The 16,867-nt window shown below is 43.6% G+C and overlaps 1 protein-coding gene across 1 annotated transcript in view; it reads right to left on the bottom strand.

Moving 5' to 3' along the window:
* LOC129711931 (uncharacterized) overlaps positions 1-16,867 on the bottom strand; it is a 54,771-nt gene that overhangs the window by 19,455 nt on the left and 18,449 nt on the right. Inside the window, exons 4-7 of the mRNA XM_055659957.1 lie at positions 11,484-11,619; positions 3,790-3,871; positions 2,344-2,510; positions 1,671-1,731 (exon numbers count right to left, since the gene is read on the bottom strand). Coding sequence (XP_055515932.1) covers positions 1,671-1,731; positions 2,344-2,510; positions 3,790-3,871; positions 11,484-11,619 — 446 coding nt within the window. The remainder of the gene's footprint in view (positions 1-1,670; positions 1,732-2,343; positions 2,511-3,789; positions 3,872-11,483; positions 11,620-16,867) is intronic.

Here is a 16,867-nt window from a genome sequence, read left to right on the forward strand (position 1 = left end):
TTGTGAACCGAGCGGAGGTGTTGGGCGAAGCGATGGCCAAGCCTACGCTTGGTCTCACCGATGTAGAGCAGCTGACACCTAGAACAGCGGATGCAATAGATGAGGTTGGAGGAGGTGCAGGTGAACCTCGGCCGCACCTGGAAAGACTGCTTGGGTCCTTGAATGGAGTCAAGGGGGGAGGTAAAGCGACAAGTGTAGCATTTCCTGCGGTTGCAAGGGAAAGTGCCAGGAAAGGGGGTGGTTTGTATGGGAAGGGACGAATTGACCAGGGAATTACGGAGTGAGCGGTCTCTGCAAAAAGCCGACAGGGGAGGAGATGGGAAGATGTGGCCAGTGCTGGGATCCCGTTGGTGGCCAAAAAAGCTGGAGAAAATCCGCGGGTGAGGCAGCATCTTTGGAGTGAAGGAATAGGCGATGTTTTGGGTCGAGACCCTTCTTCAGACTGATGTCGGGGTGGGGGGAGGACGAGAAAAAGAAACAAAGAGGCTGAGATAGTAGGCTGTGGGAGAGCTGGGAATGGGAGGGGAAGGAGGGAGAAAACAAGGACTACATGAAATTGGCGAAGGCAATGTTCATACCGCTGGGGTGTAATACCGCTGCAATGTTCATACCGCTGCAGTGGGCCTCACTCTGGCCATGGAGGAGGCCCAGGACAGAAAGGTCGGATTCGGAATAGGAGGGGGAGTTGAAGTGCTGAGCCACCTGGAGATCAGGTTGGTTATTGCGAACTGAGTGGTGTTGTGCGAAGCGATCGCCAAGCCTGCGCTTGGTCTCAACCGAGGTTGATCATACGCTGAATAATCTAACCACATTTTTGTGTGGAAGTGGAAAGAAATAATAGAAATTGCATTCATTGCAACGTGTAAAAAGAGTTGAGATACTGCATATACTGTATTATAAATTTGCTGCATGTCATTGTGGTATATATCATGTCGATTGGTGAATATGTTTAGTTTGTGACTTTATTTCAAGCAAAAATAATATGTGAATGCTTCACTGAGCATAATCCGACTGCTAACTACGCACTTCAAAAAACTAGATGCAGGTAAGAGATATCAATAAGGGAATGTCTGCAAGTGATTGGATATGGAAATGTACTGGGGGTGGGACATACAGAGTTAAACATGCCATAAAAAGAAACAGCTCTTTGTCTGGGGTGGTCAAGTGATTTACTCTTTGAGTGTTCCAAATAATCGATTTGCAAATAAAGGTTTGAACTTCATGAAGAATTCTCCGCGTCGCCTGAGTTAATTTTGAGTATCAGTTACCATGCCAATCGCAGCAAAAGTAGGATTTATTTTTCAAAGTACTATAAATCACAGTTCAATACCATTCAGAGAAAACTATTGTTTTCATTGTCAACCGATCACTCACCACGTGGAAACCTCTAAAAAACGTTTTACATCAATTAATTAACAGGTCTTTGACACCCTACTTGCATATATATTAACATTTTACCAATTAACAATGAAGGTTGCTACTCATTATTGTAAATATGACAATCTAGATACGTTGACTTTTTTTCATTTGAAAAGGATAAATAATATTATAAACCAGCAATGTATGTTAACAAACTCTTACAAATGAGTCAATGAGGATATCAATCTTTGCTACTCCCACTTAATTCCCGGTACAGATAATTATTAATGCATATTTTAGTGGATACTTACCTAATATAGATAGTAGGCCTGCAACATAATCATTCTTCTTCAGAATATAGTGGCACGCAACCTATGAAAATTAATAGTAACATTAATCTGGGTATATCTACGTATTTTCAAAAACATAAATATATATATTTTTACATACAGAATTTTAATTACACAAAATAACCAATGGGAGGTGTGCAGTTAAAGCTTATCATAGTGCTGATTAATTTTAAAAAAATACAGTTAACGTCGATAACATATTGAGGAAGGACAAATACACGAGCCATTCTGAAATTACTTTAGCAAAACTGATAGTGCTGAACAACCCAGTGGGACAAGCAGCCCGTGGAGACAGCAGAAAAATGGTGTTTCGGGTCAGGACCTGTCTTCGGTCCGATTGTATTTGGGGGGGGGGGGGGGGGGGGGGGGGGGGGGAGAAAGCTTGAAAAGTACAAAGTCTGGCAAGTGTAAGGTGGGTACAAGTGAGGGGGGTTTGGTTGGCAGAAGGGTGGAGTAAGTGACAAGAGCGATAGCCAGAGGGATTAATATAGCTGGAGAGAGATTGGGGGTGTGAGGGCGGGGGAAGAGGCAGTTAGAGGGACAAGATATTGGGAGAGATGGGTGCGAACAGGATCACAGGAATATTTATCTGTTATTCAAAAAGCTCATTGTCCAGGAAAACTAGGATACTTACATCCACTGGGTTTGCTGGGAAATGTAATCCCAATTCAGTTTTGTATGGATAGTTGAACATTGCTAAATATGTAAAAGCATTTCGAGCCCATCTATATAGTTGATCAAGTTCTTTTTTGGATTTCAATGGCTTACACAGAGATAGTTTATTGGCCATTTTGGTCCATGCTATAAAACAAGTATTTAGAAGACAGAAAATTCAACACGTGATTTCCTCATGGCACAACTTATAACCGGTCATTTCTTTATTACTCATCGTAATGCTAGAAAATGTAAACATCAGACTAGCGTATGACTCAAGTTTGCAAATTGGAGATAGACTGCAACTATACTCATGCAAAATACTAATGCATATCAATGAGGTAAAAAATAGGGTCAGTAATAATACTTATGTCAAAACATTATTTAGTGGGGGGGGGGGGGGGGGTTCTAGTTAATTACAGAACATTCCCAATTTTTCTGAAAAGTGTGTTTGGTTATTGCAGTTTTGGTGAAAAATTAAGTAAATTACTTTCAAAATTAGAATTTAGAATAATAAATGCAAATCAAGAACAATGAAATCCTTCCTTTCAAGACTGGAATCATTTGGCACCAGATCACACAAGTGCCTTTAGCAACCGACGATGTTATAGGATATAGGAAACCTACTCGAGGTTTTTTCCTAAATAGCACGTAGCTACAAAATGCTTGTTAGCTCCTGCATATATCTTTATATTTCCTGTGATGTTCAGAATTGAAAGTTGACCAAATATCTGGAATGACACAAAAATGGGTAAGATTGCAGATAGTGAAGATGGTTGTCATAAATTGCAGCAGGACTTTGATCAGGTGGGCTGAGGAATGTTTGATGGAATTTAATACATAGAAATGTGGGGTGTTGCATTTTGGAAAGTCTAACAGGGGCAGGACCTACACAGTGAATGGTAGGGCTCAGGGAACTGTTGTAGAGCAGAGGGAACTATGAGTGCAAGTACATAGTTCCTTAAAAATGGTGTCAGAGGTAGATAGGGTGGTCAAAAAAGTTTTTGGCACATTGGCCTTTATCCGTCAGAGTATTGAGTATAGAAGTTGGGAGGTCATGTGCAATTGTATAAAATGTTGGCATTTGTCGTGTTCAGTTCTGGGCACCATTTTATAGGAAAGATGTTAAGTTGGAAAGGGTGCAGAGAAAATTTGATGGTGAGTGGGTGTATGGAACGAGCTGCCACCAGTGGTAGTTGAGACAAAGACTATTGCAATGTTTAAGGAGCAATTAGACAGGTACATGGATAGGACAGGTTTAGAGGCATATAGTCCAAAGGCCGGCAAGTGGGACTGGTGTAGATGGGACATGTTGGTCGGTGTGTGCAAGTTGGGCTGAAAGGTCTGTTTCCAAACTGTATGACTCTATGATATATCTTGTGTTTCAGGCACATTTGAAATTTATTTTAACAAGTTGTTCCCATACCTTGTTGCTGTGCATACTTTTCTACCTCCTGGAAAGCTTGTCGGATTTTTGAAACACAATCAGGTGAATTACGCTCAAAATCCTGATCAAAAGATAATTTAAATCATCTAATGCATACTACCGAGTTATAGCAAATTCAAAACTCGAGTTATAAATTAAAAATAAAAAGGAACACAATTTTTAAGCCCTTCCCAAAATACGACTACAAACAATTTTATATACAGTCATTCGTATTTAGTGTCTAAATGCACAGGACAATATGAACAGGGAGATCCTACAACCCTGAATTGTGCAACTGGTCAGCTGATGCCAATGGTTGAAAGATACATGTAGAAACACGTAGTCATGAAGAGTTATGAAACATGTGAAGACTGACCAAAGATCTCGACCCGGAACATCACCTATCCATGTTCTCCATAGATGCTGCTTGGCCTGCTGATTTACTCCAGCTCTTTGTTTCCTTCTCATTGAAAGATACATGTTGTTTTAACTCTCCAGAAAAATATCCTGCTTGGCTATTAATGCCAAGGGATATTTTATAAGGCAATTAAGATATCACTTTTTGATCTTGCACCCAAAGAGACAATCTGGGTCATGTGCTGCATTTCTAGAGTGAAGATCAAACTTGCTGATTTCTTACCCAAAGGCAGAGACAATGTGTGCAAATGAGCAAAACACATGATATTAAAAATATCTGGTAGAATGTTTCCAATTATAGCGATTCTTAGAAAAAAAGGAAGGGTTTCCTGAATTCTTAAAGAAAAACCTTATGAATTTCAGGCTTCAAGTTAAAATAATTCTCCAGCACGTCTGTTGGACAAATGTGGCATCAGGTCTTGGCCAATTTATTAATAATTTGTGCATAATTATGTATATATTTGTTCTTAAGTATTTAAGAGCTCTGTTTACCATATATATTAATGATTTGGAAGAGGGAATTAGGACCAACACTAGCAAGTTTGCAGATGACACAAAGCTGGGTTTCAGTGTGAACTGTGAAGAGGATGTTAGGAGGTTGCAGGGTGACCTGGACAGGTTAAGTGAGTAGGCAGATGTGTGACAGATGCAGTATAATATAAATGTGAGGTTATCCACTTTGGTGGCAAAAACAAGGGGGCAGATTATTATCACAATGGGGTTAGGTTAGGTAAGGGGGAGGGGGTGTACAGCTAGACCTGGGTGTCCTTGTACACTGGTCTCTGAAAGTTGGCGTGCAGGTACAGCAGGCAGTGAAAAAAGCTAATGGAATGTTGGCCTTCATAACAAGAGGATTTCAGTATAGTAGAGAGGTTCTGCAGTTGTATAGGGCTCTGGTAAGACCACATTTGGAGTATTGCGTACAGTTTTGGTCTCCTAATTTGAGGAAGGACATCCTTGTGATTGAGTCAGTGCAGCGTAGGTTCACGAGATTGATCCTTGGGATGGCGGGACTGTCATATGAGGAAAGATTGAAAAGACTAGGCTTGTATTCACTGGAGTTTAGATGGATGAGGGGGTGATCTTATAGAAACATATAAAATTACTAGACCCGTTGGGTCCCAGCATCACAAGGGAGAGCTGGTCACCAACGCAATATTCCACCTCTCCACCAATTCCAATATTGCTCGCCAGTGGGGGGGTGGGGGGGGGGGGGCTGTCTGTTGCGCTAGTATGGGTGTTGCGGGCCGAAGGTACTGGTTTCCAGAGGACTAGTATAGACATTGTGGGCCGAATGGATTCTTGTGCTGTCATCCAACTGTTGCAATGATTTTAAAAGCCAAGCCAAGGCAAACAATTGGGGTGCAGCCACCCGACAACCAAAATTCATTTTGTGAACACAAACTTGTAAAAAAGGCGAGGCAAACTATTGGGCTGCAGCCACCGGACAACCAAAATTCATTTTGTGAACACAAACTTTAAAAAAAAACAAGGCAAACAATTGGGCTGCAGCCACCCGACAACCAAAATTCATTTTGCGAACACAAACTTTAAAAAAAGGGCTGAAGCCACTTTACAGCCGCATCGAGGGGAGTCACCGTGGAGTAGATGTGCATTCAGTGTTATTCGCAGTTCAGAGCCGTGACCCTCTCGCTTCCTGGGTCTGGCAGAGACTGAGTGAGGCACAACACCTCTGGGTTTTATAGTCCCTCCCCCTGCCGCCAGTGGGGGCAGCAGAGAGAATGGGGGATTTTGTAAAAACATTAATATCTCTTTCATTTTTCATTGATGGGAAATATCCTCTGGTCCCAGAAGGCAGAGGGGGGCTCTGAGGGAGGTGGCTAGAAATGACGGCCGTAAGCGGCGGCGTTCTCTCGGAAATCGCGCCACAGTGGGCCAAAAGCGGTCAAGATCAGACTTTTAGTGATATAGATAAAAGGACGGGACAAGCTAGATGCAGGAAAAATGTTCCCAATGTTGGGCGAGTCCAGAACCAGGGGCCACAGTCTTAGAATAGAGAGGAGGCCATTTAAGACTGAGGTGAGAAGAAAGAGTTATGAATTTGTGTAATTTCCTGCCACAGAGGGCAGTGGAGGCCAAATCACTGGATGGATTTAAGAGAGAGTTAGATAGAGCTCTAGGGGCTAGTGGAATCAAGGGATATGGGGAGAAGGCAGGCACGGGTTATTGATTGGGGACGATCAGCCATGATCACAATGAATGGCGGTGCTGGCTCGAAGGGCCGAATGGCCTCCTCCTGCACCTATTTTCTATGTTTCTAAAGTTGATTTACCTTTTAGAATAGTAATCATTCTCAACTATTTTCCCTTGATCGAGGGCATTCAGAAAAACATTCAATAGCTTCTGACCTAAGAAGTTGAATTATCCATGTGTCAAATGCTGTTTCATAGGTTTGTTATGTCTCGCCCCACCCCTACACCACAGTATTTGTGAACAAAGTCTTGCTCCCATGCAGGGCCCCACCGTTGAAGGTTGGGTTGGCACTTCTCAGCATCAATAAAAAGCCAAAAAAGTACGCTTGGACTTTGTCCTCCACGATAGTGCCGAGCATGGGTAGCTGGAAGAAAACATCTGGAAATAATAATAATACTCATAATAAGAATAATAAACCAATAGAATAAAAATCCTCAGGATTCAATGGAATTAAAATAAGGAAAATTAATGTGAAATCAAGCAAATCCTAGGAATTCATGGAAGAAAATAAAGAAAATCCCTCTAATATCATCTATATTCATCAACAATTCTTTTCATATATTATAGTGGATGCTTTCTAAGATAATTTGTTTGCATTCTAACCAAAACTGATGATGTAATAATCCGGCAGAAAGCTGGTGTCGATTTTATAAACCCAAAACCGGCTTAAATTTAAACACTCAATCACAAGATATGATATTTTGTGGAATATGAAATTAAAATGAATAAACATTTAAATATATGAATAAATGAAAAGTTTAAATTCTAAATGATTTTTGTTTTCCAAATTCTCTTGATCATTCTGGTTTGATTCTATTAATTCTTTTGCGTCCAAATGTTAAGTTGTTAATAGTATTTCTGAGCAATCAATTGTCCAAATTCGATTTCTTCAGAAATTTAAGAACTACGTTAAGTTTAAATTCCTTTTCCAGGATACAGGTGCAAACAGTGATTTTTTAAATTAGTTACTTTAATGTTTTTGATTTGATTTGCAAGTATTTCTGGGTTTTTTCACTTTTTATTTAATAATGATAAAAAAAAACAATTTTTCTAAATCTCTGAATATCATAAATAATTTGTAGCTGTAACAAGACTTTGAAACCAAAATGATTCTGCCCTACCTTTCTCTGCAAGATTTCCAAATATTGCATTACATCGCTTAATCATATTTTATGAAATTTAACTTAGCTGCACAGAACATAATATAAAGTTTGCGGATATAAAAACTGATCACTGATGAAAAATGTTTGGGGTTTCAGTAAGACATCAGTAGGGCAGAAAAGTAGAATTCAATCTGGAGAATTGCAATGTAAAGCGTGAAATAACTGCAACTGCAACAGAAAAGTCCAATGAGCACAATAAATCAGCTGATGTCGAGGGGTGTGGAGGAATAGATGGAACTTGAGGTATATGTTCACGGACCCTAAAATGAGGGAAGGCATTGTAACACAGCGAATAAAATGGCACAAAAAATGGGTTTCCTTTATTAGTAACTAGACTAAGTGGGACCCGTTAGGTCCCTGTCACACGGAAGGCCTGGTCCCCCAATGCAACCCGTTCCCCAATGTAATATTCCACCACTCACCTGTTCCCCCAACGCAACCCATTCCAACGCAATATTCCACCACTCACCCATAGCCCCAAACTGCGAAGGCACGGCTCATTTCCTCATCTCCCAGCACTTCCTCCCTCCTCTTCACCCTCCCTCTTCTTTCCCTTCCTCCTCCCCTCCCCCTATCCCTCCCTCACTTCTCCCTCCATAACTCTTCTCCCCTCCCTACCCCCTTATCTCTATCCCCTCCACCCCCACTCCTCACCTCTCCCTACCCCCCCTACTATCCCTCACCTCCCCCAATGGCCTCCTCTCCCTCTATTTTCCCCTCCTCCCCCACTCTCCCTCCTCTCCTCGCTCCCGCACTTCCCCCCTCTCCCTCCCTACCCCCCTAACATCTCTCCCTCAATCACCCCACTTTCCCTCCTCGCGTCCCCAGGATCTCGAGGGTGCCGCTCCTTTCCCTCCTTGCATGCCCGAAGGAGCAGCAGCCGTCGGACTCTGAGACAGGCTCAGCGCCCAGGCCTCGGATCCTCAGCGCGGATTCAGCCCGCCCCTCAGTGTCACTCGCAGCGTGAGCAAGGTGGGGTTTTTTTCAAAGTCCTTACAGATTTTTGAACATTTTCATTAATAACTGGAGAAATAAAGCATACATTTTTCAGATAAGGCAATTTTGGTCTACAGGGGGAATATCTCTATCGGAATATGTAATAATTTTACCGTCAGCGCGTTGTTTTTTCGAGAAGATGTGATTATACACACATATACACATACAAGATCAGAGTTTTAATAGTTACTAGACCAAGTGGGACCCGTTGGGGCCCATCCCCTGAACGCGCGGTAGCGGGGGCAGGGGGCGGCCTGCGGCGCCACACACACACACTAACCACCCCCCACACACACACACTAACCACCTCCCACCCACACACACTAACCACCCCCCTTGATATATTAATATTATTCATTCGCTCCTTTTCATCCCCGCCCTATCCACGCGCATAGCTCCCCAACTCACAGGCGGGGGGAAAGGGAGGGGGGGGAGAGAGAGGGGGTAAGAGAGATGGTGGGGGTTAGAGAGAGAGGGGGGAGAGAGGAGGGGAGGCCTGGGGCGAGCCGAGGGGGGGGGGGGGGGGGGAGGGGGGGGAGAGGGGGAGGGAGGGGGGGAGAGAGAGAGGGGGGAGAGAGAGAGAGGGGGGAGAGGGGAATGGTGAGAGAGGAGGGAGAGAGAGAAAGAAATAGAGAGAGGGAGAGAGAGACGAGAGAGATATAACGAGGAGAGAGGGTGAGAGAGAGAGAAGAGGGAGAGGGGAGAAGGGGGAAGGGGAGGGGAGAGAGGGAGAAATAAGGGAGGGAGGGGAGGGAGAGAGAGGGGAAGGAGAGGAGAGGAGGAGAGAGAGAGGGAGAGGAGAAGAGTGGGAGGGAGAGAGAGAATGGGGGAGAGAGAGGGGAGAGAAAGGGGGCCGAGCCGAGGGGGGGGGGGGGAGGGGAGAGAGAGGGAGGGGGATAGAGGGGAGGGGGAGAGACCCGAGCCAAGGCGCGAGCAGGCGAGCGAGCGCCGGTTGGGCCGACGCAGTCTTCAGCTATGATCTTTGGTCTTCAGTCGACACGGCAACTTTTGAACAATAGGGGAGGAGGGAGGGGTGGGAGGTGACGTCAGTCACAGCGCGAGCAAACAGCAGGCAGGCAGATCCATTGTCACGTCATCAGCGGAAAACAGGTGTTTTGTTAGGATTTGTGAACATTTTTTGTTAATCTCAAGAAATATAGCACAAAATGTTCAGGTTAGCCGATTTCGTACTACCAGAATATGTAAAAACTTTCCCGTTTGCATGTCGTTTTTTCGAATAGATGTGAAAACACACAAACGAATAAATAAATACACATACACACATCCAAGATCAGAGTTTTATCGTTATTAGGATATGATATATATAGATAGATTAGGAAGATTCTATTTCCCTTAGCAGAGGCATCAACTGCCAAGGAGAAACATGTTTAAAATGATTAGTAGATGAGGCAAGTGATGTGAAATATTTTTTTCCAGAGGGTGGTTGGAATTCATTATTTTATCAGGTAGTTCAGGCTAAACCTCTGTACCTATAATTTGTGGTGATAGTGGCTTGCATTGGGACTGATATCTGGCATGGGCACAATGGACAGATTGACCTCATTCTGTGTCGTAAATCCTCCACAATTCTATATGTTTTCTCACTTTCTAACTATCCTCCCATCCCTGCCAGAATTATATGACTGTGCCCAGCAGCAAGCTCCCACTAGATTGCTACTTCATCCACAATGCAATAAAGTACCAGAATCTCACCACTCTGGTAGAACTCAAGACATTCACAGGTTATATCAATATCCTGATATTGCAGGCATTGGCTGCATTGCCTGTGAAATGTATAAACAAAAATAGGCTGCCACTCGTTGGCCCTTTACTCACATTGTATAGATCTGTTTCCTAATGCATTAAATAACTCTCTCCAGATTTACACATTTGGACTTTATTTTCTGTTTTCAATGTATGGCAAGGCCAAGAAATATCTCCTATGCATTGTTTTTAATAAGCAAAAAGTGGACTAGGTAGCTTTGGCAGACAAAGTAAAGGAGAAATCTAAGAGATTCTGTCAATATATTCAAAGCAAATGGGTATCTTGGTAGAGAATAGGTTTCCTCAAGGATCAATGCAGTCACCTGGAGATGGCGTTGTCTTAAATGAATATTTCTCTTCAGTAGTTACTGTGGAGAAATCGCAGGAGCTAGGGAATTCAGGAAAGTGAATAGCATTATTTCAGCATTGCAAAAGATTTCACGAAGTGAGGGCAAGGAATGGAGCGATAAGCTTCGCTGATGGTCGTATAACAGCCGTCAAATGTGTTTTATCTTCTGGTGCTGCAGAAAATGTGTTGGTGGTAGTTAGGGAGTGATTTCTTCATGCTGGCTTTGTTGAAGTCCCCGGCTATGTTCGTAAAGGCTTCGGGGTACGCTGACTGGTGTTTGTTGACCACGGCGCGCAGCTCCTCCAGTTCTAGATGGACATCTGCCTGGGGTGGGATGTAGACCATGGTCAGGATGACGGAGGTGAATTATGAGAGGCATAGATAGGGTAGGCAGTCAGAGCTTTTTTTTCCCCAGGGTGGGAATGTCGAAGACTAGAGGGTCAAGGTCAGAAGGGGGAACTGTAAAGATATGAACAGCTAGTTTTGTTTGTACTTGGAGTAGTGGATGCCTATAATGCACTGCCTGGGATAATAATGGAAGTAGATACCCTGAACAACTGTAACATTTAAGAGGCTTTTAGATGGGCGCATGAATATGCAGGGATTACAAACAACATGCAGGGAGAGTAAATTGGCATTATGTTTGGCACGAACATAATGGACAGGAGGGCCTGTTCCTCTGTTGTCCTTTTCTGTGTTCTATGTTCTGCAACAAGTAGGCTTTTCAAAAAAAAACTCAACACTTGTCTCAGAACAATGGGAAAGGCACAAACTTATTTGCACATACTCACTTTAGTCACATCATGAAAAAACTGCCGGTTATCTCCTATGTTAGCAGCAGACACCACAGGTGCACTTGATGCCAGAGCACCTTGCACAATATTAGGATATTTAATTCTTATGTACGCACTTAACATTCCTCCATAGCTGAAAGAAAATTAAAAAAACACATGAGAAAAGTATTCTTAAAAGTATTTTTCATTAACACTATATCTTTCACCTGAAGCAACAAACCATAAAACTTTTAGCATTTTGTGTAAAACAGATAAGTGATACCCCAAGTTGGGTTTGCCATAGAGCAGATGCTTAATCTCAAACTTTTCTGTAAAATGTTTACCTTTCTGGGCAGACGAGTTCAATAGGTACTTTGGATCTGTCTTCACTCAGGAAGATACAAATAATCTCTCAGATGTACTAGTGACCAGAGGACCTGGGGTGAAAGAGGAACTGAAGGAAATTCACATTAGGCAGGAAATGATGTTGGGTAGACTGATGGGACTGAAGGCTGATAAATCCCAAGGGCCTGATGGTGTGCATCCCAGAGTACTTAAGGATGTGGCTCTAGAAATCGTGGATGCATTGGTGATCATTTTCCAATGTTCTATAGATTCAGGATCAGTTCCTGTGGATTGGAGGGTAGCTAATGTTATCCCACCTTTTAAAGAAAGGCGGGAGAGAGAAAATAGGGAATTATAGATCAGTTAGCCTGACATTCGTAGTGGGGAAGATGCTGGAGTCAATTATAAAAGATGAAATAGCGGCACATTTGGAAAGCAGTAACAGGATCCGTCCGAGTCAGCATGGATTTACGAAGGGGAATTCATGCTTGAGTAATCTTCTGGAATTTTTTTGAGGATGTAACTAGGAAAATGGACAAGGGAGAGCCAGTGGATGTAGTGTACCTGGACTTTCAGAAACCTTTGATAAGGTCCCACATAGGAGATTAGTGGGCATAATTAGGGTACGTGGTATTGGGGGTAGTGCTGACCAAGAACGGAACTCACTATCAAAACATGGAGGGGACGGGGTACACAATTTTTTGGCGGCCACGCGCGCATGCGCACACTCATACACACGCGCGAGGCTTCGGAGGCTCAATCCAGCGCTAAAAACGTCGATTTTAAAATCGGGATCACAAAAACTTGGGGGTGATGTCCCCCACCTCTCAAAACATGGGGGGGGGGGGACGTGTCCCCTCTGTCCCCCCCCCGGTTTTCCGCCCCTGGTGCTGACATGGATAGAAAATTGTTTGGCAGACAGGAAACAAATAGTAGGGATTAACGGGTCTCTTTCAGAATGGCAGGCAGTGACTGGTGGGGTACGGCAAGGCTCGGTAATGGGACCGCAGCTATTTACAATATATATTAATGATTTAGATGAAGGGATTAAAAGTAACATAAGCAAATTTGCAGATGACACAAAGCTGGGTAGCGGTGTGATCTGTGAGGATGCTATGAAGATGCAGGGTAACTTAGACAGGTTGGGTGAGTGGACAGATGCATGGCAGATGCAGTTTAATGTGGATAAATGTGAGGTTATCCACTTTGGTGGCAAGAACAGGAAGGCAGATTATTATCTGAATTGTGTCGAGTTAGGAAAAGGGGAAGTACAACAAGATCTGGGTTTCCTTGTTCATCAGTCACTGAAAGTAAGCATCCAGGTACAGCAGACAGTGAAGACATCTAATGGCATGTTGACCTTCATAACAAGAGAAGTTGAGTATAGGAGCAAAGAGGTCCTTCTGAAGTCGTACAGGGCCCTAGTGAAACCACACCTGGAGTATTGCGTGCAGTTTTGGTCTCCAAATTTGAGGAAGGACATTCTTGCTATTGAGGGTGCAGCGCAGCTTCACGAGGTTAATTCCCGGGATAGCGGGACTGTCATATGTTGATAGAATGGAGCAACTGGGCTTGTATACACTGGAATTTAGAAGGATGAGAGGGGATCTTATTGAAACATGTAAGATTATTAAGGGATTGGACACGCTAGAGGCAGGAAACATGGTATTAGGGGAGTCCAGAACCAGGGCCCACCGTTTAAGAATAAGGGGTAGGCCATTTAGAACGGAAATGAGGAAAAACATTTTCACCCAGAGAGTTGTGAATCTGTGAAATTCTCTGTCTCAGTGGAGGCCATTTCTCTGGATGCTTTCAAGAGAGAGTTAGATAGAGCTCTTAAAGAAAGCGTTGTCAAGAGATATGGGGAGAAGGCAGGAACGGGGTACTGATGTGGATGATCAGCCATGATCACAGTGAATGGCGGTGCTGGCTAGAAGGGCCGAATGGCCCACTCCTGCACCTATTGTCTATTGTCTCTTATCTGCTGTTTGCCTTACCTACTTGGCAAGGGTGATACCAAAGATTCATTCTTAAAATAATGGATTCTTGGAGATTTCACAACAGAACAGTAGTTAAGCAACATTATCTGGCTTCCCTGTAAAATCCCAGCTGCTAATCTGGAAGAAACCAAATCGGCTACTTCCCATTATGCAGCATCACATGTCTGTTGTACTTCTCAGCTAAGAAGGATGGTAATTACTGGCCAGGGATCTATTGTTGCCAAGTTTAGTTGTGTGGTACTGCCATCAATAACAATTCTGTCAATTTAGAATCAAATCACATTAGATAGCCAGAGGTAGTATTATACAATAATGTAATACTGCCATCTATCTATCAGCAAAGTAGTTAAATGATCTATCGTATATCTTGTGATTTTTATTTGATCTTTAAACTTCAGATCAGAGGTTGCATTATAAACATTTACTAGTTTTTTTCCCCACCAAGAAACCTCTAATACAGATAACTGCTTTATTTAAAAATATTTATAACTTCTATATTTATACCTGAGAAATCCAAGTATGATAAACAGTCACAATCAACTCAGTCTGTCCATATAGAATAAGACCTTGATAGGATGGTATAAACACACAACTGAAAATATTGTGTTGTGCTTCCTTTAGTTAACTTACCAGCAAGCACATGCTATAAAAAAAGTAAAATAACAAACAGAAGCCTCAGATAGAATTGAAAAGCTGGAGTAACTCAGCAGGTCAGACAGCATCTCTGGAGAAAAGGAATGTGACATTTCGGGTGGAGAGCCTTCTTCAGACCAAGAGTCAGGGGAAAGGGAAACGAGCGATATAGACGGTGATATAGAACAAACAAGCCATTGGTAGCTTGGGACAAGCTGAAAACGAGTCACAAACAACGGGACTCAACAAGATGATTTTGAAGCTAGTACAACTTGGGTGGGGGAGGGATGGAGAGGGGGAATGCAAAGGTTACTTGAAGTTAGAGAAATTAATATTCATACCTGGGTTGGAAGCTGCCCAAGTGAAATATGAGGTGTTGTTCCCCCAATTTGTGTTTGGCCTCTGACAATGGAGGACAGGACAGAAAGATCAGTGTAGGAATGGGAAGGGGAATTAAAGTGTTTGGCAACTGGGAGATCATAAACAGAAGCCTTACACAGAAATGTCACAATGATCAACTTTAGTATATTGTCATAACGATTTGAATAACCCAATCCTGACCTATACAGTTTGAGCACCCATTTTCTAGCATCCTCGATTCCAGCGCCTTTCTGGATTATCCGTTTTTATGGACCAAAAGGTCACGTAATAATGAAACAATAATACGCCCCTGGTCCGCTAACGACACCCCTTCTGTGTCTCTAAAGTGCCACGACGTGCTAAAAACAAATAAAACAAATATAAAATGTAAACTAAATGTGAATGGAATGACCTGCTGACCCATCTCTGGCTTGCATCATCTCTCCGCCCATTTAACGCCACTCCCTCAAAAGGTGCACCAGCGAGCCCTCTTCACCCACCGAAAGGACACAAACCAAGTGCTGGTGTAATGTGGTTAGGTCAGGATCGCTGGAGAACACGGATAAGTGACATCGGGACCCCTCCTCAGACTGATTTGGTCGGCTGCTTTACTCCAGCACTTGGTGTCTACAGAATGCCCTAAGTCACCGTCGGTTCCATCTCACCTGGTGTCATTTCCAAGGTGGAGTATGTCGGCGACTCCGGGGGAGGAGGGAGAAGAGGGAGGGGCAGGAGGTGACTGGGGTGGGGTGGTGTGGAGGCGACTGTTGGGGAAGAGGGGGCAGCGACCCAAAGGTCAGTAGACTCAAAGTGCTCGAGTAAGTCAGCCGACTGAATCAGACTGTGCAAGGGACCCAATGTCGCCAGTGTACTTCAGAGATCCTGATCGATGAATTACTCTGGCACTTTGTATCCTTTTGGTGTGAAGAAGGGTTCTCTGTTGCACCTTGCGAGTCGGGGGTGGTGGTGTAACAGGGGTTTTAAACGGCCGAGGAGGTGGTGGGAGCCAGGGATGAGTCAGCAGGTCCGTCTGCTATATCCGACATCTGTTATAAGGAAGTTGTTAATACGAGGGGTTTGCTGTCTTTGCAAAACAGGAAAGAAGAATGAGAGCATAATTGATTCTTTCACAACGGAGGGACTTCACGGTCGCTCGTCGCTCGCAATGCCATCTGTGGCTGCTCATGGAATTTCTACTGAGCTCTCATAGTTTTGTCGAGATTATTGGAGTGGGCAGACCATCAGTTGCCAGAAAATCAGTGCTCCATCACCTCTGACATCTGTACTAATCACATGGCCTCTATAACCTTGCTGTCTCCTCCCCTTCCTCAGCCCCCCTGCTGTCTCCTCCCATCCCCCAGCCTTCGGGCTACTCCTCCTTTTCCCTTTCTTGTCCCCACCCACGCCCGCCCCCGATCAGTCTGAAGAAGGGTTTCGGCCCGAAACGTTGCCTATTTCCTTCGCTCCATAGATGCTGCTGCACCCGCTGAGTTTCTCCAGCTTTTTTGTGTAACCTTCAATTCTCCAGCATCTGCAGTTCCCTCTTAAACTCAGCCTATACATACTTGACAATACAATCAGTATAAGGTCATAAGTGATAGGAGTAGAATTCGGCAATTTGGCCCATCAAGTCTACTCCGCCATTCAATCATGGCTGATCTATCTCTCCCTTCTAATCCCAAATTCTGCCTTCTCTCCATCACCTCTGACATCTGTACTAATCACAAATCTATCTCTACCTTAAAAATATCCACTGACATGGCCTCTACAACCTTTAGTCGCAAAGAATTCCACAGATTCACCATCCAGAGATTTCTCCTTTTCTCTTTCCTACAAGAACATCCTTTAATTCTGAGGCTATGACCTCTAGTCCTAGACTCTCCCAATAGCGGAAACATCCTCTCCATATCCACTCTTTCCAAGCCTTTCACTATTCTGTATGTTTCAATGAGGTACTCCTCGTTCTTCTAAACTCGTACAGGCCCAGTGCCGACAAATGTTCATCGTAAGTTAACCTACTCATTCCTGAGATCATTCTTGTAAACCTCCTCTCAACCCTCCCCA

Source organism: Leucoraja erinacea, chromosome 31 (assembly GCF_028641065.1).
Source record: "Leucoraja erinacea ecotype New England chromosome 31, Leri_hhj_1, whole genome shotgun sequence".
Lineage (NCBI taxonomy): Eukaryota > Metazoa > Chordata > Chondrichthyes > Rajiformes > Rajidae > Leucoraja > Leucoraja erinaceus.